A 24,846-nucleotide genomic window follows, 5' to 3' on the forward strand; every position below is an offset into this window, starting at 1 on the left:
ATTCTTGCAGGACTCCCAAGATTCTTCAAGATCGCCCAGATCCTCATACTCTTCACGGAATTCTCCACACAGAAATCCGTCCCTAAACGGAGAGCCCCCTTCATGAATAACTCACAAGATAATTGTTCTCTCTGTTTGTCTTTCTCTTGTCTGCTTTCAACGCTTTGCAACAGACAAGGGCTGAACTGTGGAAGGTGCTGATGCGGAGCGGTGTGGGAGAACACCATCGGGGAAGAAGTGAAGTGCTCTTACGGGAAAGGTTTCTTTTTCTCCACTAAATATATGGTAACACTTTTGTTTTGGGTTTTCCTCAACTTTGAGGAATATGTTTAGGGAGGCTGGGGGGGGGGGGGAGGGGTGGAGGGGAGGGAAGCGGGGAGGGGGGGTCACACTGTACCATTTAGCTTGGGTTCAATATGTTATGCCTGTACAAAAGATGACTACTGTTTCCCACTGCCACTTAGGTCGCCTCCTACTATGCACATAGTCTCCTGGAATGTTAAAGGCCTGCAATCTGCAGGCAAAAGATCACGAATTATAAGCCATTTAAAGAAATTGTCCCCCGATATATGTCTCCTCCAGGAGACGCATCTAGAATCACATCACTTTAATTACATGAAAAAGAAATGGATCGGTGAAGTATATGGGGCTTCGGCGGTTCATAAAAAGGCGGGTGTCCTAATTCTTATCAACAAAAACGCGCAACTTTCAGTACTCTCACATGAGGCAGACCCGAATGGCAGATGGTTACATATAACTGTAAAACAAGCCACAGAAACATTCAACATTTGGAATGTATATGGCCCTAATGAAAACAACCAATCCTTTTTTGACTCACTGCTTTCCAGACTCTCAAAAATAGCATCACCTAACCTAATAGTGGGGGGAGATATGAATTCGGTAGCTTCCCCACAGGAAGATAGATCTAAAATAGATACCCAAATACGATCTCATGATAGGAGACTTGTCGCACTCATGGAAGCCACCAACTTGATAGATCCCTGGCGCTTCCTAAATCCTGCTTCAAGGGAATACACCTACTATTCATATAGACATAAATCACACTCTCGTATAGATATGTTCCTCCTCCGAAATGCACTTATGGGGAGACTCCGAGAAGCTACAATTAATGACATGGTCATCTCTGATCATGCCCCAATCTCACTTAATTTACTAGATTCTATCCCCAGAGGAAATAAATTCATATGGCGTTTTCCATCGCAACTGTATGGAGATGAAAGCTTTGCTGGCAAACTACAGAACTGGTGGCTTGAGTATTCCTGCGACAATTCTTCTCATACCGAGAACCCTATCCTATTCTGGGAGGCTTCAAAAGCTGTCTTAAGGGGTAAAATTATGGGATTTTTTAAAAAAAAAAAAAGAAGATGCAAACAAACAATATGAAGCAGCAGTAAAAGCGGTCAGGGAAGCATACAATCGATATCGAGCTACCCCAACAGACTCAACTAGAAGAGATTGGATTAAAAGCAAATTAAACAGTGACACATGGTTCAGAGTAAGAGAAGAAGCCCATAGGCCGTACATTAAGCTTAAATACTACAAGCATGGGGAAAAAATTGGTAGGATGTTAGCCTCCATAGCCACACGAACACTCTCAAACAGAAAACCAATCCTAGTCAAAGATGAGAAGGGGGCTCTGGCACATCACCCTACTAACGTATGTGATATATTTGCAAATTATTACCAAACTCTATATTCCACTAAATCACCCTCTAAAGAGGATATAAAGGCCTGTTTAGAACAAATTAAACTTAAGTGTTTGACGGAGGAGGAGAGGTCAGATTTAAATGCGGAAATAACTCCGGCGGAGGTAAAGGCTGCAATCACGGGTCTGGGTCTGGATAAGGCTCTGGGCCCTGATGGACTTTCCTCGGAATATTACAAAATCCTTAGAGAAGAAATATCCACGATACTCGCCCAAATGTTCAATAAAATTATGCACACAGGCACTTACCCTACCACAGGACACTTAGCACATATTAAGTTGATCCCAAAAGAAGGGAGAGATTCTGAACATGTAAGCTCTTACAGACCTATTTCTCTCATCGATACAGACATGAAACTACTTTCTAAAATCCTGGCAAGCAGGCTGGCTCTTACTATGCCAAGACTGATTCATCCCAATCAAGTAGGCTTCACGAGACAGAGAGCAGCAGTCTCAAATATCCGCAAAGTGATTGCAGTCTTGGAACAGGTACGGGCATATCCAACAACCCATAAATCAGCGGCAGTGTTGAGTGTTGATGCTGAAAAAGCATTTGATCAGGTGGAGTGGGACTGGCTGTTTGAGGTGCTTGCTAAACAGGGGTTTGGTGGCCATTTCGTTAATGCCTTAAAAGCCATGTATTCTAACCCGAAAGCCCAAATAGCACTACCAGGATTTCTTTCCAAATACATCCCATTGAGGAGAGGTACGAGACAGGGCTGCCCCCTGTCCCCCCTCCTCTTTAACTTGGCACTAGAGCCACTAGCTCTATTATTAAGGAAAAATCTGGGAGGTATCGCAATAGGCAGTGAGCTTGTCCAGCAGGCACTCTTCGCAGACGACATTTTACTTTTTCTATCTGATCCTGTGACCCAAGTTCCGGTAGCTCTTCAGACAATCAGAGAAGTGGGTGCACTCTCCGGCTTTGTGATAAACCCAGACAAAAGCGAATTGATGCCCCTGTCGACAAAGGCAGACATCTCCTCTTGGTCATCACTGGGTGTTAAACTTAAAACAAATGCTATTAGATACTTGGGGGTTAACATATCTAGAGATCCTACACAAATCTACAACCTTAACTTTACCCCACTAATACGGAGCATAAAATCCCAGCTAGAATCCTGGCAGAATCTTCCCTTAGGTTTTGCAGGACGCATTGCTCTTGTCAAAATGATATCCATGGGCAGGCTATTATATCCTTTGCAGACGATCCCACTGCTCCTGAAGCACAAAGATGTATCGGCGCTCAACACTGCCTGGTCCAAATTTATATGGCGCTCAAAGAAACCAAGGATATCCAGACTCAAATTATCGTTACCAAAAAATTTAGGAGGTTTAAATCTTCCTTCCATTAGGGAATACAATCTGGCCTCTCTTCTCCGTCACTCACATGATTGGGTTACTGCTAACGAGCATTATTCAAATACTAAGCTAGAACAAGAACAAGTATCTCCATGGTCCCTCACGGGACTCCTCCATGCTCAGCTACGAAATATCCCACTTAGACTAAAACATAACATCCTTTATAGGGATACCATAGCAGCCTGGAAGGCAGTGAGGAAAAAATGTGATCTCCCGTGGCAATTTTCTAAATATCTACCTATTTGGGGAAACCCCAACTTTCCTTGTAGTATCCAACAGCAGGCTTTTGCCAATTGGGACCAAAAAGGGTTGAACTGTCTGGGTAACATGTTTGATCTACGAGAGGGTAGATGGCTAACATTTCGGGAGCTTAGGCAGAAATACAACCTCTCCCCAGGAGACTTCCTCTCTTACTCCCAAATGAACTCACTAGTTGATCAAAATCTACACCACCATAAAGCAATAATGACTCCAACAAAATTTGATAACATATTAAAACCCACATTGAGAGATAGGTCCCTATCAGATTTCTATCTAGCTATTCGAGGTCTGAGTGATCAAAAGATAGCGGATATGGCAATGATCAAATGGGAAAGTCTTCTGATGGAAGAAGGTGTGGGCAAAATGATCATAGAGGGTAATCTAGTGGTCAGACAGGTTATTAAAGATGAAAAATGGAGATCCTCCCATCTGCTAATGATACATAGAGGAAAATATGCCTTTAACATCAAATATAAGAAACCCCCTCCACACTACAATCCGTGGTGTCCTAAATGTAGGGCTAAAAATGCAGACCTCCTCCACTGTATGTGGGATTGTCATAAAATTCAGATCTTCTGGGACAAGGTTCTCAGATATGCCAATAAGCTTTGCAACAAAAAGGTGCCCAAATTGAAAATTCTTATGTTATTCAACTATTTTAAACGGTCTGATGATGACAACCGACAGGTTCCGTCATCTTTGTTCCATATAATTTTGATTGCAGCTAGGAGAGCTATCTTGTGCAAGTGGCTTGATGCTGCCACACCAGATATATCATTAGTGCGGCAGGAACTTTTATATATTTTCAACATGGAGAGACTGGACACCCTACAGGCCAAGGAACGGAAAGCTGGGTCTTTCTTTAAAGTATGGAGGAACTTTATTCTACACCAATTTACAGCTCAACAAGTGAAAGCATTGATGGGAGACTTTGTTCTTACTTCCTGGTACTGCCTGGAGGACATTGGAGATACACTTGGGAGACTCAAAGTCTAATAAATGGTGAATATCTATTTAATCAACATGGCACAGTGTGAACGGGTGGGGGGAGGAGGGGGGGGGTGCAAGGGATTTCACCGTAGGGGGGGGGGGGGGGGTTAGGTGGGGATATAACTTGTGTGTGACAATTATTTTTGACAGTCATTATTTTATATTTTGTTCCTTTTGCCTGATTGTCATACACTGAAAAATTTTTCAAATAAAAATTGTTTAAAAAAAAAAAAAAAAAAAGCTTTATTATTTACCTAACATTGTTACTTGCTACTGCCTGCAAAAGCCATCATTCAAGTATAAGCTAGGTACCCATGTGAAAATGGATTTGGGATCAGTGGCGACAAGCAATCGTTCCCTGATCCACGGTAGTGAAGATGGTAAAGAACAATCATATAAACGATCGCTGTAAAATTATTATGATGGGCAATGGGAATCTGAGTGATCAGTCGCTAACTAATTCTTGTTAAACTATATTACCGGGTACATGATAATCGCAAAAAAAAAAAATTAATTAAAAATTGCAAACATTGCATCGTGGGTACGGACCTTCTTGCACATGGATTGGTCCAGGGACCCCATTATCCCTTGCACCAATCATTGCTGCCGGGGACGACAAACCCTTTTATAAAAAAAATGTTTCACTTTTTTTTTTTTTACATAGTTACATAGTTATTTTGGCTGAAAAAAGACATACGTCCATCGAGTTCAACCAGTACAAAGTACAACTCCAGCCCGTCCCCCACATACCCCTGTTGATCCAGAGGAAGGCGAAAAAAAACCCTACCAGGCTTGGTCCAATTAGCCCCAAATGGGAAAAATTCCTTCCTGACTCCAGATGGCAATCAGATAAAATCCCTGGATCAACATCATTAGGCATAACCTAGTAATTGTAGCCATGGATGTCTTTCAACGCAAGGAAAGCATCTAAGCCCCCTTTAAATGCAGGTATAGAGTTTGCCATAACGACTTCCTGTGACAATGCATTCCACATCTTAACCACTCTTACTGTAAAGAACCCTTTCCTAAATAAATGGCTAAAACGTTTTTCCTCCATGCGCAGCTCATGTCCTCTAGTCCTTTGAGAAGGCCTAGGGACAAAAAGCTCATCCGCCAAGCTATTATATTGCCCTCTAATGTATTTATACATGTTAATTAGATCTCCTCTAAGGCGTCTTTTCTCTAGACTAAATAAACCGAGTTTATCTAACCTTTCTTGGTAAGCGAGACCTTCCATCCCACATATCAATTTTGTAGCTCGTCTCTGCACCTGCTCTAAAACTGCAATATCTTTTTTGTAATGTGGTGCCCAGAACTGAATTCCATATTCCAAATGTGGCCTTACTAGAGAGTTAAACAGGGGCAATATTATGCTAGCATCTCGAGTTTTTATTTCCCTTTTAATGCATCCCAAAATTTTGTTCGCTTTAGCTGCAGCGGCTTGGCATTGAGTACGATTATTTAACTTGTTGTCGATGAGTACTCCTAAGTCCTTCTCCAAGTTTGATGTTCCCAACTGTATCCCATTTATTTTATATGGTGCTAGACCATTGGTACGACCAAAATGCATGACTTTACATTTGTCAACATTGAATTTCATCTGCCATGTATGTGCCCATATAGCCATCCTATCCAGATCCTGTTGCAATATGACACTATCTTCCTGAGAGTTGATGATTCTGCACAATTTTGTATCATCTGCAAAAATAGCAACATTGCTCACTACTGCATCTACTAGGTCATTAATAAATAAATTGAAGAGCACTGGACCCAGTACAGACCCCTGTGGGACCCCACTGCTAACAGTCTCCCATTTTGAGTACGATCCATTGACCACAACTCTTTGTTTTCTTTCCATTAGCCAGTTCCCTATCCATGCACACAAACTCTTCCCCAGTCCTTGCATCCTCAACTTTTGCACCAGACTTCTGTGGGGAACAGTGTCGAAGGCCTTTGCAAAGTCCAAGTATATCACATCTACAGCATTCCCAATATCCATATTAGCATTCACTACCTCATAAAAGCTGAGCATGTTAGTCAAACAGGACCTGTCTTTAGTAAACCCATGTTGATGCTGAGAAATAAGATTATTTTCTACTATGAAGTCATGTATAGTATCTCTTAGTAACCCCTCAAATAGTTTGCATACAACTGATGTTAAGCTTACAGGTCTATAATTTCCTGGATCAGATTTTTTGCCCTTCTTAAATAATGGGAAAATAGTGGGCTGTACGCCAATCCACTGGGACTCTGCCAGTTGCAAGAGAGTCACAAAAAATAAGATAAAGGGGCTTAGCTATAACTGAACTTAATTCTCTTAGGACCCGAGGATGCATGCCATCCGGGCCAGGTGCCTTGTCTATTTTTAATTTATTTAGTCTTGCCTTTACTTCTTCCTGCGTTAAGTATTTAATATTACAGTTAGAAGATTGAGACTCTTCTGCCTCTGTAATTTGCAACAGTGCTGTTTCCTTTGTGAAGACAGAAGCAAAGAAAGCATTTAATAACTCTGCCTTACCTTGGTCGTCCACCATTGAGTTCCCACCCTCATCCTTTAGGATTCCTATACAGTCAACCTTTCTTTTTTTAGAGTTGATGTACTTGTAAAACTTTTTTGGGTTAGATTTGATATCCCTAGCGATTTGATTTTCAGCTTCGATCTTTGCCAGCCTAATTTCTTTTTTACAATTTTTATTGCACTCCTTATAATTGCTTAGTGCAGCCTCAGTCCCCTCCTGTTTTAGGACCTTATAGGCATTCTTTTTCCTCTTCATTTTATCCCTAACCTTTCTATTCATCCATAGAGGCCTTTTTTTATTCCTAGACATTTTGTTTCCATATGGGATATACATACTACAATATTGATTGAGAATACGTTTAAAAGCTTGCCATTTCCCTTCAGTGTCGTCCCCTTGTAGTACATTATCCCAGTTCACCAAACTTAGTGCCTGCCTAATTTGATTGAACTTTGCTTTTCTAAAATTCATAGTTTTAGTGGTCCCGCTGCCCCGTGGCCTATCAGTCACCAGATCAAACGTTATCATGTTGTGATCACTATTTCCCAAATGTTCTTGAACCTGAACATTTGATACATTATCTGGTCTATTAGAAATGATCAGATCCAGTAACGCATTCCCCCTAGTTGGTTCCGTTACCATTTGAGTCAAGTAATTGTCCTGTAGTGCTGCAAGAAATCTGCTGCTTTTACCAGAATGGGTAGCCTCAATACCCCAGTCAATGTCTGGAAAGTTGAAGTCGCCCATAATTATGACCTCGTTTTTACTTGCAGCTTTTTCAATCTGCTGTAGTAATCGCAGTTCTGCAGCTTCATTAATAAGAGGTGGTCTGTAGCATACCCCAATAAGCAATTGGCAACTTTTATTTCCACCATGAATATTTACCCAAACGGACTCCACATCTTCGCAATCTTCCTCCATCTCATCGTTGAGGACAGCTGTAAAAGAATTCTTAACAAAGAGACAAACCCCTTCACCTTTTTTCCCTGTTCTATCCCTCCTAAACACATTGTATCCTTTTAAATTAGCTATCCAGTCATGGCTTTCATCCATCCATGTCTCGGTTATTCCCACAATGTCATAGCCTTTGTCATTCAGAATTAACTCTAGTTCGTCTATTTTATTTGCAAGGCTCCGAGCATTGGTTACCATGCACTTTATATTTTTACCAACACATTTACCAATTTTGTTTACACGAAATGGGCTACTTGAAGTTTTACCAACCTCCTTAATCTTTACACTGTCTCCACCCCCCTCTCCACCCCCCATAATGTTAGGCTCCCACTGTCTTTTTACCTTATCTTGTCTACATATTGAGACTTTATCCTCCCGCCTCCCCCCAGATCCTAGATATATATTTTTTATTAATGCTCACTATTACTATGTGTAATAATGATCATTGAAGGACTGGGAGGACACTGATTGGGCAAAGGATTACATGATCCCTTGGGCAAATCAGTGGTGCAGTATGGGCTTTATGCGCAAACTTCCTGTGCACATTTAAGAATGATTGCTGTTACCAATCGTTAACCCGCAGACACAGAACATTTATTTTGTGCTTTTCTCCTGGTGGACTGCTGCAGCCACTAGTAGGCAGAAGCAATGTTGGGGAATCTTTCCCAAGGTCTTCTTGCTAAATAGGTGCTGGCTTACTGAACAGGATTCAAACTCTAGTCTCCTGTTTTAGAGAGAGGCAGAGCCCTAAGGGCCCGTTTCCACTATTGTGAATTTGCATGCATTTTTCGCATGCAAATTCGCATAGCAATACAAGTGAATGGGACCGTTTCCACTTGTCAAGATTCCTTTGCGTTTCTGTGCAGAAAAAATTAGCATGGCAGAGCCATCAGAATTCGCATATCGCATACCACTATGCGAATCGCATACAATGTATTTAATAGGAAATTCGCATGGGGTTTGGGTATGCGAATTCGCATAGAAACAATGGAAAAGCACACCAGCACTGCCATGGTTAAATTCGCATAAATCGTCATCCATGCGAATTCAAAATTCGCATAGACCCGCATGCGAAATTCGCATCTGCATGCGAATTTTTACCGCGGCGATTCGCACCGCACAAGTGGAAATGCAGCCTTAACCAGTACACTAATCAGCCACACGGACCCTTCCACTGATTGGTGCACAATAGTCAGCGGGGGTATGAGTGACCGCCTTTTTGTAGTAGGAGATACGTGCATTCAGCTTAAGTGGTTAACAGTGCCAAGAATTTTCAATAGTTTGCCAGTATTGTCCGAAAATCAAATCAAGCCGTGCAGGTCTAGAAGCAGCTAGAGGTAGACAGATGCTACTGGTGCCAAGATCTGTGGACAGTGTGGATGTAAAGAGAGAGGGTAAGTGGTGAAATATGCCATGCCCACTTCTTAGAAGACCCTGCAGGGGGTTGAAGCACTGCAATAATACAACATTCATCGGGGACCAGGCATGATTGTGCTTCTGCACTAGCAAATTCATTTCATTGTTCTCCCGATGAATATCATTGATATCGATTTATTTATTTTGTTATGTTGGGGGGAGTTTTTGTTGGCGTAGGGTATGAGGGTTCTGGCCATCTGCTTTACAGCAAACTTTGATAGCGGACTCATGAGAGAGAAACATGGTGCTGCTGCTGCAGGTAAGAGAACAATCACTTGAGAAGCCAATGGAAACACAGAGGGGAATGGATGTCTGTGTAATACAGATTCTCACAATACTTGAACCATGTGGAAATGATTTGTAAAGGAAAAGATAGGTTTTAAAGGAAAAAAAAACGAAACAAAAACTTACTTGTTGCCGTAACTGGTCCTCATACCGCTGCCTTGCCAGTTTATCTTGGTACTGTGCTCTCTAGAAAAGAGTAGAAACCATGAAAAAGGTGTGAAAGGAGATTTGGAAATATGGTCTTAATGGACAATGCGCTTCTCTAAAATATTGAAACCGATATGGATATTTCATGTAACATTACTTGCAGTTATGATAGAAGTAGCATTTAGCAATAGTTATGCATAATTTCTACCATATCTTGGATATTTTTGGTTAGCCATGTAACCTATTACCTTACTGTATGATATATAATACAGCACAAGCATCAATATCCATTTTATAATATGCCTTGCTGTTTCTCATTATTGTAATTTTTTTCATTGATAATCATTAGTATAGCACTGTTTATATGGTCTTCTAAAAAAAATTGAGTAAAAAAACAAAACAACAACATATTGAAACATAAAAATATTGAAATTCCAATTAATGTGAACCTGCAAGCATAAAGATAGACAACATTGCTTATTTTCAGCAGGCATCATAAGGCTGGGGTTAGGCTATGCCAAAGCAGTACTGTATCTGTATTGATCAGTTGTGTTGTACTGCCCCAGGGTCCATTACAGAGAACACTATGTTATTCATCAAATAAATGGCAACACAATCCAATGTCCAGGAATCTATGCAGTCAGAATTTTCCACAGTGGACAGTGTGAACTGGCCCACAGAATATCGCATTAGTCCTTGACCCATCTGTTTGAAGTCTGCCGTCTAATCCATCAAAAGCGGATAATGTTAGTTCAGATCACAGAGAAGGCGTTGGTACTACAGCTTGCCCCAGGAGCCGAGGGAAGTGGCTGTTTGGAGCGTACAAGCCCGTGGATCGCCGGCGATCAGCAAAGCGATGCTACAATGTATCCCTAAGGATACATTCATCACACTGCAGCGGTTGCAATTTCGATTAATCGCAAACGCGCTGCATGCAGCATTTCAGGAGCGATTCTCGTTCTATTGAACCGAAATCACAAGTGCAAATTGTGCTGAATCGCGAGATTTTGCCCACAAATCACGAAGCTGAACACGATTGCGGGAAAAGCGCCAAAAGTGAACCGGCCCAAATCGATTTATTAAAAGTTACGTTTTAAGACAGCTCTGTGGAAAGGGTATAAAACAGTTTTGTTTTTTTCTTCATACAAAACGACAGATAGGTCCTCTGGCTACTAATCTATCACATGTTAAAGAATTAGATTTATGCTCCAAGCACACCTGAACTGAGAAGGATACAAAGGCTGTCATATTTATTTCCTTTAGCATTATTATGTAGTATTTATATAGCGTCTAGATCTTCTGCAGCGCTGTACAGAGTATACTGTCTTATCACTAACTGTCCCTCAGAGGGGATCACATTCAAACCCCTACAACAGTCATTTGTCTATGTATGGTGTAGTGCATGTATCATAGTCTAGGGCCAATTTAGGGGTAAGCCAATTAATTTATCTGTATGTTTCTGGGATGTGGAAGGAAAGCCACGCAGACACGGGGAGCACATACAAGCTCTGTGCAGATAGTGCCCTGGCTGGGATACAAAGCAGGGACCCATCACTGCAAGGCCAGAGTGCTAACTGCTATACCACCGTGTTGCACAATTTCCTTTTAAACAATGCCATTTGCCTGGTTGTCCTGCAGATCCTCTGCCTGTAATACTTGTAGCCATAGACCCTGAACAAGCATGCAGCAGATCAGATATTTCTGACTCAAGTCAGTACTGAATTTGCCAGGTGTTTCAGACGTGCGATTTAGGCACTACTGCAGGCAAAGAGATCAGCAAGATTGCCCGTCAACTGGTATTATTTAAACCCCTTATAGGAAGATGTATTGCCTGAATAGGTGGTTACCTGCCAGGTATATACTATAGTCTCATCTTCCTATCAGAAGTGAGACTAATAATTAATGCATTCAGCTATGGAACCAACTTACAGCTTGATTCTGTTTAGTCTCCTCATTTAACGTTTTCCTCCGCTCATCTCCTTGTATTCGAATCTGTTCATTCTTCAGCTGTTCTACAGCAGCTTCATACTCCTAAATGTGCACATAAGGATTATGTAAGAGTTTTATAGTGCAGAACACAGACAAGACAAAACAACTAAAAATAAAACTCACTGAAATCAAAATGTGAACAGTGCAATACATCTGTTATGCAAGTAGAGCAAGTATTTATCTACTAATATGTGTTTTTTTTTCTAAGATAGTATGGCTAACAGCTCCTCTTTAAATCCTCTGCCATTAGGGAATAGTAATGTAACAAAGGGTTGTACAAGGTCTGAAATGAATCTTTAGGCAAGTGGTATCTAAGAGAAAAAAAACGTAATTCAACACAAAGCCCCCTGCTTCCATAGCTCCACAATCCAGTATTGATGCTCACATGTCCATTGCTGATGCTTTTAGAGCTGGGCTGGGGTCATCATGGACACTGTGATTGGCTTGCAGCTACACATACCAATATGCAACAGGCTGTGGTGTACTGCAGTCTCATACCTTTTACTCATGGGTATTTTGCAATTTATAATAGGGTGGCTCATCTGTAGGACAGGACCAGAAAAGCTAGCCTTATTCTCCACATGCATTAATGAGCCTTGGGAGCCCTTGGCCAGAAATGGTTATTTGGTTGTCTTTCCTTGGAACCCTTACGCAACATACTAACTACTGCCTGTCAGAAACAGGACGCATGCACTGACAGTTGTCTTGCCACAATTTGGCCCTTGTCAGATCCTAATGCTCATCTTTTCTTCCTCCAACGCATCACCTTCACCTGTTCACTTGCTGTATAAAACATCCACTCCTTCAACAGATACTAAAAGGCAATCAATGTTGTTCACCTGTCAGTTGTTTGAATGCTGTGACTAATCGTTGTACATTTTTGATGTTGAGCAATATCTTTCTAAAAATTGCAAAACCTGTACCTGCCTTCCCACCAACAACACTGCGCTAGTATACCTTGATTTTAGACTGCTGTTCCAGATGTAGTGTCTCTTCCTGCATTTTAGCGAGATTAAGCGCTTCTTTGGCATGGCCTAGAAAAAAAAAAAGAAATTTAAATTCCACAAGATAGGAAATCTCAATGCTTAATAATTAGGCTGAGCCTCATTTGATTCACAATATATCCACTAGCAGTGGTCTCTGTGCTGACAGCCAAGCACAGAAAATGTGACTGGACATTGAGGTTGGAGTTGGTGGCAGATATAGGGCAGTAAATATAACCAGGCGAGAGAGGAGGAAAAAGCTTAAATATAGAAAATGCACAATCAGTGCCATCAAAAAGTTGCCAACAAAAATATATGCAGTATTATAGTGAAGTATCTGCAGTTTGCCTTAAGCAATTGTAATACAGTACATTGCAGTCAGGAAAGATAAACCCAAATTACATCCATCATACCCAGCTACTTTAGAAGTGCTCTTACAGTTTAAAACTGGTACACAGGAAAATAATAAAAAATATAAGGAAACTGAGCATTTGTCTCCACAACCAATGACATTTTATTTTTGAAATAGGAGTATGGCATTGTTATATTTTGATACGTACAGCAGCTCCACTTTTGCTTGTGATTTCAAAACTCAGTCCTGACCTCACTAATTATGTGACCCATTGCTCGTACAAATAGATCCCAGACTGGAACGAATGATGCAACAGAGAGTAAACACACCTCAGAGAAATCTAAAGGACCATACAGGGGACAATTCCATCCAGAGGCATTTTAGAAAATGACATTGCACAAAACAGAACATCATCATTTATAAAGTCTGTATAAAATACCTAATAACTTAAGGGCATCTAAACTAAAAAGAAGAACGTTAGGAAACAAATATATGGACTATTTTTTTGTGTCCACAAACCTAACAAGGTGGCTAAATGTGCAACATGATTTGATCTCTGAGGACATCTATAGCTTCAGCAATACTACTAAACTGAATACTTGAGATAAAAGGAAGATCAGATACACAAAGATAGCGCTAATGCAAACTATATTTTGGAGAGGCAAATAATGGGTACTAATCTATTTTAGGGGACCTAGCAGAAAATCTCATAGGGATATTCCAATAACGTGATTGGGTGGACAGCACGCTCTCTAACCGCTAGGTTTCAGATAGGTTGTAGTAAACCAGGCCCACACTATTCAGCCAATCAACGCTTCATACAGTAGAGGATGCTGTGGATGGAGAACTATGAGGTTTCCTGCTGGGTCCCATAAACTATCTAGACTAGCACTAAATAATGATCCAGCACCTGATGTACATGGCCAACTATTTTCACACACATTTGCAAAAGGGTCTCAATCTAAATAAAGAAATTCAAATTGTTATCTCAAACCTGCAGGTAAAACACTGAAATGCTTAACGTAAAATGGCCAAATGTTGTTCGTTTACCAAAAGGTTAACTTTAAAGTGGCCTTGAACTAGAAAAATTAAACCAAGATGGCCCTAGGAAGACACCATTAGATGCTAACAGTCACATTATGTTACCTATTTTACTGAAAGACACCATCATATAAAGGGTATGTGCGCAAAACAACTACGGGGACATTAATACACATAATTGTTAGTGACAATACCTTATGTTTAAACTGGAAAAAGGTTAAGATAACTGCAGAAAGGTTAAAATCAAGGAAGGGTTAGCTTCCTTCCTAATAGAAGAGCGTTAATCACTTGTAAGTGATAAATTACACGAACAACATATTTTGTGCGTCACAGTCAGCTTCTTCAGGTATAGTAAGTTATCCAAGTGGTATTCCAAACCCCTGTAAAGGGGATCAGATCTAATATCTCACATACTATACAGTAAATTACAGAACTTCATTTGTTAGCATGACTGTTAACAGGGATGGAGGCGCTTGGCTTGTCCATAAACCTGATCTAGTTTTTTTATGCTCCTACTATTTTCCTGATAAAGAAAGACTGGACCTGCAAAATGCATTGCACTTCCAAATAAATTATTGTTGATCAAATAGAGAGTTTGTGTCTACTGAATGGGGAGGTAAGTCCAACACTATCTCCTCTTTTTAATCGGCTTTTAACGCATTTTATCCTGTTATTGGTGCCTTTGTTCCTGATTTCAGTCTATTGTCAAGTTCATCATTGGGGGAGGGGTGTAACCCCTTTCCTGTCTACAGAGAGCAACTTTTTAACCGGAGTCTGTTCAGGTTTGTTCTCCCCACCTGCCTATACAGTGGTTACTTTTCTGGTAACCAACGCTTGTGAGCATATATACAGACTGTTAATTATACTGTACCTTGTCTTAACATACTACACTATTGGGCTCTTAGTTTCTTTTTGTGTCTCCTTCTACAATATTGGCAGGGATGCCTTTGTTCTTTCTTTATCTGTTCCACCAGACAAGAATTCTAGCAACCATTATTTCTCTGAATACAGCTTCTGATCTGTCAGTTACTGCAGTGAAGCAAAGGGGGACCCAGCAGGAAACCTCATAAGGAACAGTTCTCTAATCACAGCACCCTCTACAGCAGTGTTTCTCAACATTTTATTGGTATGTACCCCTTTTAAAACCCTGTACTTACCAAGTACCCCCTAGCATAGTAAACATTATCGCAAGTACCCCTTGACAAATATATATTTAAGCATAGTACATTATAATTGGTTCTAAACAATTTCCAAGCATTTACTATTGCTTTTAATTAGCTACAATACTAATTTGGTGTTGTTTAAATAAGATTTATCATTTTCTAAGGCTCTAAATTTGTTATTCTTGGATAGGTATATCAAGCCCGAGTACCCCCTGGAACCATCAGAAGTACCCCCTGGGGTACGCGTACCACACGTTGAGAACCTATGCTCTACAGCAGGAAGCCTTGTGATTGGCCAAATAATGCGGGCATAGTGTACTACAACCCATCTGAAACCTAAAAGTTCAAGAGGGTGCCATACACCCAAACACGTTAGCAGAATTTACCTATGAGGTTTCCTGCTAGACCCCCTAAAGTAGATTAGCGCCACCTAAAATATCCATGCAAAGTATATTCACTCATTTTAGCCTTACACAACACATAGATTTATGAGATTGGACAATAAAAGATTGTATCCTTGGGGCACATCTTAACAGCAGAACGATATTGATCAAGTGGAAGAGATCCAGCTTAAAGTTGGATCTATCTACATCAGTAGCCCTGCTAACAGACGTGCTTCTTCCAGATACTGAAAAGTTGAATTTCTGTTCATTTTTTACGCAATGCATAAGCAATTACGCTGCTGTAACACTATTACCATTGTGTATGGATAAAATAATGTCACTATTTTTTAGAGTGGTCCTTTATGACTGAAGCACACAAAAGTAGCAGCAGCCCATGTATGTGGGTAACTGTGGAGGCGCAAGTGCCAGGTAGCTCTACTATACAGAAGATGCGACCACTGTGGGGTGCACATGAGCAGTGACCTCTGTGCACACTCACGTGATTGGTCCAGCTCTCTGGCAGCCTTAGCTGCTCTTTCCAGGCCGGTGGGGTCAAAGTTGCTCCATTTGTCCTTGGGTTTGTTCTTGTCTCCGTCCCCATCACCCCCGGGCGGCGGCGGTGGAACCGGTAGCCCGGGCACCTGTGGGGGCACTTGCTGCCCTTTATTGTAGCCGAATAACCAAGACATGACAGCAGGGAATGTGCCCAGCGCACTCCGCTCACTTCTCTCCTCTCACTGACACACGTGTCACACCGCACATGCGCACTGCCTGCCTGACAAGGTCACTTTCCGTACAAGCTGCAATACGGGTGACGTCACAGCCTCAGACTAAACGCGATTGGTCTACACTTAACCGGCTTTCTAGTTCCTGCGGACGGTGGCCTTAAAGGTACATACAGTCAGCGAGGCGACATTCTGACTTCCGTATAGTAACGTCTTGTTTGAGCCCTCCCCCTAGCAACAGGAGAGAGACAGATAAACCACCATGGCTGACAGAGCGGAGGAAGCGTTCGTCTTGCACGGGAGGAAGGCGGCGCTCAGGTGCGGTGTTCGGGGATGCATGCATGGGGGATTGATAGAGGAAGGCACATTGCAGAAGCTCTGAAAAAGCGATGCATCAGCCGCTTCCATTGTGAAAAATATTCTGATCATATAGTACACCTGAGAGCTGGAGCACTATATGCTTGCATCACATTACAAGTATCAGCTTGCCTGTCACAAGGAATAAGTGCCCTGTGTTCAAACATGTTGGCAATTGTAGTTTCTATCTGGCTGTTATGCTGACATTTGTGGTCTCTGATTGACAATTTGCTGTGACTTGCAGTCCCCGACTGACATATATGTTCACAGTAGCAGTCACTGGCTGGCTGACACGCCTGGACTGGTGGCCCTTGGCTTGCCGACACACCACGACAGTCCCCGACTGTCCGACACTCGGCGACTTGCAGTCCGTCGCTGTCCGACACGCCTGGACTGGTAACACTTGGCTGGCTGACACACTTGGCCCCTGGCTGCGTGACACGCCTGGGCTGGCGGCCGCTGGCTGCCTGACAAGCCTGGGCTGGCGGCCGCTGGCTGGCTGACGCGCCTGGGCTGGCGGCCGCTGGCTGGCTGACGCGCCTGGGCTGGCGGCCGCTGGCTGGCTGACGCGCCTGGGCTGGCGGCCGCTGGCTGGCTGACGCGCCTGGGCTGGCGGCCGCTGGCTGGCTGACGCGCCTGGGCTGGCGGCCGCTGGCTGGCTGACGCGCCTGGGCTGGCGGCCGCTGGCTGGCTGACGCGCCTGGGCTGGCGGCCGCTGGCTGACGCGCCTGGGCTGGCGGCCGCTGGCTGACGCGCCTGGGCTGGCTGGCTGACGCGCCTGGGCTGGCGGCCCCTGGCTGCTTGACGCTCCTGGGCTGGCGGCCCCTGGCTAGCCAAGTTACTGGTACTTGTGAAACCTGACTGGCCTCCACGCAGGAACTTGTGGTCCCTGGATGACTGACATGCTGGGAGCAGTCTGATTTGTTAACACAGGTACATAGAAGATTGACTGCAGGCAGCACACTTATTAGAATCCCTGTGTTCAAACATGTTGGCAATTGTAGTTTCTATCTGGCTGTTATGTTGGCATTTGTGGTCTCTGATTGACAATTTGCTGTGACTTACAGTCCCTGACTGTCCGACACTCGGCGACTTGCAGTCCGTCGCTGTCCGACACGCCTGGACTGGTCACACTTGGCTGGCTGACACACTTGGCCCCTGGCTGCGTGACACGCCTGGGCTGGCGACCGCTGGCTGGCTGACGCGCCTGGGCTGGCGACCGCTGGCTGGCTGACGCGCCTGGGCTGGCGACCGCTGGCTGGCTGACGCGCCTGGGCTGGCGGCCGCTGGCTGGCTGACGCGCCTGGGCTGGCGACCGCTGGCTGGCTGACGCGCCTGGGCTGGCGACCGCTGGCTGGCTGACGCGCCTGGGCTGGCGGCCGCTGGCTGGCTGACGCGCCTGGGCTGGCGGCCGCTGGCTGGCTGACGCGCCTGGGCTGGCGGCCGCTGGCTGGCTGACGCGCCTGGGCTGGCGGCCGCTGGCTGGCTGACGCGCCTGGGCTCGCGGCCGCTGGCTGGCGGCCGCTGGCTGGCTGACGCGCCTGGGCTGGCGGCCGCTGGCTGGCTGACGCGCCTGGGCTGGCGGCCGCTGGCTGGCTGACGCGCCTGGGCTGGCGGCCGCTGGCTGGCTGACGCGCCTGGGCTGGCGGCCGCTGGCTGGCTGACGCGCCTGGGCTGGCGGCCGCTGGCTGACGCGCCTGGGCTGGCGGCTGCGCCTGGGCTGGCGGCTGCGCCTGGGATGGCGGCCGCGCCTGGGCTGGCTGACGCGCCTGGGCTGGCGGCCGCTGGCTGACGCGCCTGGGCTGGCTGGCTGCCTGACGCGCCTGGGCTGGCGGCCCCTGGCTGCCTGACGCGCCTGGGCTGGCGGCCCCTGGCTGCCTGACGCGCCTGGGCTGGCGGCCCCTGGCTAGCCAAGTTACTGGTACTTGTGACACCTGACTGGCCTCCACGCAGGAACTTGTGGTCCCTGGATGACTGACATGCTGGGAGCAGTCTGATTTGTTAACACAGGTACATAGAAGATTGACTGCAGGCAGCACACTTATTAGAATCACGTTTTGCTGCATAGAGAAAAACACATGTAAAATCTCATATAATGTAAGTCTTTTTGCCGCACAAATTGTGCATTAGCAGTTTATCCTGAATAGTTAGTCTGGTCTATGCTCAAGTCTTTTACACTTGATAAATAAGCCCAACTGTGTTAATAAAGCTCAGTGTTCTCCCCAGGCTCTTTTAGCTGGGTGCTTCACCCGGCTAATTTTGGTGACCACCCGGCTATCGGCTTATCACCTCAATTGCCTCCTATGCTGTAGGGAGAGTTGCGCAGAGAAGCGCCGGCCCTGCATTCTGCTATCGTGCCCCACACAGCAACTTTTTCTTGCCTCCTGGCTGGAAGAAATTTCTGGGGAGAACACTGAAGCTACATACACACTTTGGATTTTCCTCAGCCAAAACAATTGTTTCAGGATGAAACGTAAAATGTCTATAGGGGTCCTCCAGTTTCTCCTGTGTATGTGTGTGTGTGTGTGTGTGTGTATATATATATGCGCAACAACCCAGTGAGTCAGCTTATATTACTGTATAACATTTCTTTTTTATGAGGTGCAGCCCTTATTCTCAGCAAATCATGTTCCATATTTTCTGCAACCTTCAGTGTCTAAATAATGTGCACTCTAGATTTGAAGCCACTGTCAGAATCAGATTTTTGTACTTCACTTTGTGAATCACCTTAAGTAGAAGTTTGTATGCCTATCATTCAGTGATATTGCTGTCCACCATATACACCTCTATTGTAAGGTACTGAAATAGTTCACACCCAAGTGCATGCATTGTACAGTGTCACGCTAAAGGTAAACAAAACACCCATTGGATCAACCCTTTTATTTCTGCCTATTCATAGGCAATCAGTAAACAGACAACACCCACTTGTCCCACATCTCTGAGCTGGAAACCGTGTTCTATTGAAAACTATTTAAAAGACTTCACTTGTAATGATATATCTTTTTAGATCTCTATAGCCCTGCACACACTTGGTGGTGCATCAAAATATACAACCTATCCTGAACTTGTAAATTTGCCCCTTTGTGTGGGGCATGTAGTGCATTGTAATACTTTGTTCCAGTTAACATTTTGCACTTCCCATTCCATGGACAGAACCTGCTAAGCATCAGTAGTTTTAGCAACAGCCAAAACATTTTCAGAAAATGTGTCCAGGGCCATGTCTGAATTAAAGTAAACCTGAAGTGACAATAAACTGAAGTAGATCATCAAATGTATGTATAGTCTTAATCCTATGGAGGACTTTCCTGGAATCTTGCAGTCTTATTCTGTGTTCAAAAGATAAAAATCTAAGTTCACAGTTTGATTGTCACAGCTGAATGACAACAGTTTCTTTTTAACCTGTTGCTTCATAGTGAACGCATTAAAACAATGTTTGCAGCTGTTAAAAGGACCACTACGGTGGAAAAAAAAAGTTAAAATCTCTCAGAATCTACATGTTTTGGACTAGTCCATCCCCTCATGGGGAATTATCTTGGTTTTCCAAAGCATTTCCTGAACGGCAGTTGCTAAGTCTAACTGCCAAAATAGTGAATAGGGAGGCTGGCTGGTATCTTACTATTTTGGCAGTCAGACTTAAGGGGCCCATACACTCAGCCGATTTTTGGCCGATCGGTCGATTGCAAATCGATTGACCAATCGACCGATTTGTGGCTGATTTTGATCGATTTCAATCGATCTGGCAGGCTGGAAAATCTAGGTCAAACTGTTGAGATTGCTTATCATTTTGCATTGGCCTTAATAGAAATCTGATGGCAAAAAAAATGCCATCAGATCGATTTTCAATAGATTTCAAACTGAAATCTGTTGGAAATCAGTTCCTAATAAAAAAAAATTCCTAAACACATCAGATCAGAAATCTATCTGATGATCTATCTGTTGCTAATGTAACGAGTGTATGGCCACCTTTAGCATCTACCGTTCAGGAAATGCTTTGGAGATCAAAGAAAACCCTGAGAAATCCCCCATGAACAGATGGACTAGTCGAAAACCTGTTGGTTCTGTCAGATTTTAACTGCTTACATATTTTGCTTTACTGCAAAGAGGGCATTTTAAATGTTGTGATCAGGGCTGTGGAGTCGGAGTCGTGGAGTCAGAGTCGTGGAGTCGGGCAATTTTGGGTGCCTGGAGTCGGAGTCGGGAAAAAATGCTCCGACTCCGACTCCTAATGAATTTGTAACTGTAATTAAAATAGAAAATATGATAAAATGTTCTATTTCTCAGATAATAGTCATTAAAAATAATGTATATATACAGTATATATACAGTAATAGCTGTGCTTAGTCCACAAAAATGAAATAAACCAATCAAAATTAGTTACTTGTGCTGCTTCAATAAAGCAGTCCCCGTATTTTTAAGGTCAGATATACATATCTGATTGTGACTGTATATATGATGTGTACACAGGAATCTCTTATATATACTAAATAACATCTATGCTGTAAGAATAAAACCTGATGTGTAGCTGTGTCACTAATAGAGATGGTCAACGAGATGGAAATAATTCTGCATTGATGCTGATTTATGCAAATGTATGCACTCCCTTTGCTGATGAAATCAAATAATTTGATATGTTGTTAAAATTTGGTGACTACAAATCAGTGGTGCTCAGCAGAGCTCGAATATTCGAGTAGCTCGAATATTCGAGCTCTTTTTCAGCTATTCGAGCTCGGTATTCGAGCTCCGAATAGCTGGAGCTATTCGAATGGGCTATCCGAGTACACTCGAATAGCCCATTCACTATTCGAGCTATTCGAGCAACCCGGCGCTATTCGAGCTCGGTACCGAGCTCGAATAGCGTCATAGCCCAGATTGATGTCCTTAGAGCCAATCAGAGGGCTCCCAGGCCCTCTGACGGCAGCCAATCACAGAGGGGGACCCTGGCCAGCCCCTACCCTATAAATAGCGGCCGCCATGTTCCGTTTCTCCATGCTTGCCTGAGACTTGTACAGAGAGAGAGTTGCTCCTTTGTGCTTTGGCTTAGCAAGTGCTCTATTGTGATCATTTACCTAGCGTTTTTGCTCACCTACACCTGCCATATACACCTATATTGTTGTTAGTTAGATAGACATTGTATTTTAGTTAGTAGCTTGTGTGTTACATTAGAGACAGGCAGCTGCTGCAAGCTTACAGGTTTAGGCCTCAGGGGGGCCTTGCCTCTGTGGGCAGCTGTCCTCTGTTTATTTCTCTCATCTATACCAGTATTTCTGCTGTCCTTTACTAATAGTATTGTAGTTATACTGTACTAGGAGTAGGACACTCACTGACTGTCACTGTTTATAGGCTACTAGCTAGCTCCTGCGTGTGTGCACTCACTCACTCACTGTCTGTGTGTACACACACTCTATTTCCTTCTGATTACTGATAGATTATTGTTAGTTAGTTGTACTTACTTACTACTTACTCTTACTGTACCCGTAGGGACACTCACTGTCACTGTTCATATAGGCTACTAGCTCCTGCGTGTGCGCACTGCACTCACTGTCTGAGTGTACACACACCCACACTCCATTTCCTTCTGATCGCTGATTGATTATTGTAATTAGTTAGTTGTACTTACTGTTACTACTTACTCTTACTGTACTAGGAGTCTAGGACACTCAGTCACTGTCCATAGGCTACTAGCTCCTGCGTGCGGTCACTCACTGTCTGAGTGTACACACACCACCCACACTCTATTTCCTTCTGATCGCTGATTGATTATTGTAATTAGTTAGTTCTACTTACTGTTACTACTTACTCTTACTGTACTAGGAGTCTAGGACACTCAGTCACTGTGTTCATAGGCTACTAGCTCCTGCGTGCGTGCACTCACTGTCTGAGTGTACACACACCCACACTCCATTTCCTTCTGATCGCTGATTGATTATTGTAATTAGTTAGTTCTACTTACTGTTACTACTTACTCTTACTGTACTAGGAGTCTAGGACACTCAGTCACTGTGTTCATAGGCTACTAGCTCCTGCGTGCGTGCACTCACTGTCTGAGTGTACACACACCCACACTCCATTTCCTTCTGATCGCTGATTGATTATTGTAATTAGTTAGTTCTACTTACTGTTACTACTTACTCTTACTGTACTAGGAGTCTAGGACACTCAGTCACTGTGTTCATAGGCTACTAGCTCCTGCGTGCGTGCACTCACTGTCTGAGTGTACACACACCCACACTCCATTTCCTTCTGATCGCTGATTGATTATTGTAATTAGTTAGTTCTACTTACTGTTACTACTTACTCTTACTGTACTAGGAGTCTAAGACACTCAGTCACTGTGTTCATAGGCTACTAGCTCCTGCGTGCGTGCACTCACTGTCTGAGTGTACACACACCCACACTCCATTTCCTTCTGATCGCTGATTGATTATCGTAATTAGTTAGTTCTACTTACTGTTACTACTTACTCTTACTGTACTAGGAGTCTAGGACACTCAGTCACTGTCCATAGGCTACTAGCTCCTGCGTGCGTGCACTCACTGTCTGAGTGTACACACACCCACACTCCATTTCCTTCTGATCGCTGATTGATTATTGTAATTAGTTAGTTCTACTTACTGTTACTACTTACTCTTACTGTACTAGGAGTCTAGGACACTCAGTCACTGTGTTCATAGGCTACTAGCTCCTGCGTGCGTGCACTCACTGTCTGAGTGTACACACACCCACACTCCATTTCCTTCTGATCGCTGATTGATTATTGTAATCAGGGCTGTGGAGTCGGAGTCGGAGTCGTGGAGTCGGAGTCGTGGAGTCGGGCAATTTTGGGTGCCTGGAGTCGGAGTCGGGGAAAGATGCACCGACTCCGACTCCGACTCCTAATGAATTTGTAACTGTAATTAAAATAGAAAATATGATAAAATGTTTTATTTCTCAGATAAAAGTCATTAAAAATAATGTATATATACAGTAATAGCTGTGCTTAGTCTACAAAAATGAAATAAACCAATCAAAATTAGTTACTTGTGCTGCTTCAATAAAGCAGTCCCCGTATTTTTAAAGTCAGATATACATATCTGATTGTGACTGTATATATGATGTGTACACAGGAATCTCTTATATATACTAAATAACATCTATGCTGTAAGAATAAAGCCTGATGTGTAGCTGTGTCACTAATAGAGATGGTCAACGAGATGGAAATAAATCTGCATTGATGCTGATTTATGCAAATGTATGCACTCCCTTTGCTGATGAAATCAAATAATTCGATATGTTATTAAAATTTGGTTTGGTGACTACAAATTAAAGGGAAACTGAGACGGATGAAAAGTAAAGTTTTATACATACCTGGGGCTTCCTCCAGCCCCCTTCAGGCTAATCAGTCCCTCACTGTCTTCCACCACCCGGATCTTCTGCTATGAGTCCTGGTAATTCAGCCAGTCAGCGCTGTCCGGCCGCATGCCGCTCCCACAGCCAGGAACATTCTGTACCTGCGCAATAGTGCTGCACAGGTGTAGTATGCTCCTGGCGGCGGAGTGTGTGCATGCGCACTACGCCTCACTGGCTCAAGTACCTGGACTCATAGCAGAAGATCCAGGTGGTGGAGGAGGACAACGAGGGACTGATTATCCTGAAGGCGGCTGGAGGAAGCCCCAGGTATGTATAAAACTTTAATTTCATCTGTCTCAGGTTTACTTTGTTACACAGTAGTACTATACTCTACATATGCACTCCCCACAGAGCTGCAGGGAATCCACTGAGAATGCTGTGCACATTGAACACAGAGGTGTTGTCTGTTTACAATCTCCTCATTCCCCTGCAGAGTACCTGCACATCATTCTTACATGTACCCACACTTACATTGCCTAGGACCTGATGGATGTTCTTTGTTCCGGTTTGTACCTTTTACAAGTACTCTTACCAAGGACTAGTTTTAGTCTAAAGGGAATAAATATAGTAGTCTACATATCCTTCTCACTTCAGTTGTCTTGTAAAATTCCTAAGCGTTGGCAGTTAAGAGACGAATTTCATGTTACATACTTTTAATCAACAAAATTGTAATATGCAAATTAGAGGAGTCGGAGTCGTGGAGTCGGAGTCGGAGTCGGAGGAATCCTAAACTGAGGAGTCGGAGTCGGAGTCGGTGGATTTTTGGACCGACTCCACAGCCCTGATTGTAATTAGTTAGTTCTACTTACT

The 24,846-nt window shown here is 43.5% G+C and overlaps 2 protein-coding genes across 3 annotated transcripts in view; one reads left to right on the forward strand and one right to left on the reverse strand.

Moving 5' to 3' along the window:
• LOC137521401 (ATPase family AAA domain-containing protein 3-A) overlaps positions 1-20,163 on the reverse strand; it is a 128,084-nt gene extending 107,921 nt beyond the window's left edge. The window contains exons 1-4 of one of the 2 annotated variants that reach the window (XM_068240586.1): positions 20,145-20,163; positions 12,604-12,680; positions 11,587-11,688; positions 9,637-9,696 (exon numbers count right to left, since the gene is read on the reverse strand). In XM_068240586.1, the coding sequence (XP_068096687.1) occupies positions 9,637-9,696; positions 11,587-11,688; positions 12,604-12,648 (207 nt within the window). In that variant the 5' untranslated portion in view covers positions 12,649-12,680; positions 20,145-20,163. Of the gene's footprint in view, positions 1-9,636; positions 9,697-11,586; positions 11,689-12,603; positions 12,681-16,067; positions 16,373-20,144 lie in introns of those variants that run through there. The other variant, XM_068240585.1, reaches the window with a different exon arrangement.
• Positions 16,502-24,846, forward strand: part of LOC137521402 (uncharacterized) — a 39,038-nt gene continuing 30,693 nt past the window's right edge. The window contains exon 1 of the mRNA XM_068240588.1: positions 16,502-16,611. Coding sequence (XP_068096689.1) covers positions 16,556-16,611 — 56 coding nt within the window. The 5' untranslated portion in view covers positions 16,502-16,555. The remainder of the gene's footprint in view (positions 16,612-24,846) is intronic.

The sequence above is a fragment of the Hyperolius riggenbachi genome, chromosome 6 (genome assembly GCF_040937935.1).
Source record: "Hyperolius riggenbachi isolate aHypRig1 chromosome 6, aHypRig1.pri, whole genome shotgun sequence".
Lineage (NCBI taxonomy): Eukaryota > Metazoa > Chordata > Amphibia > Anura > Hyperoliidae > Hyperolius > Hyperolius riggenbachi.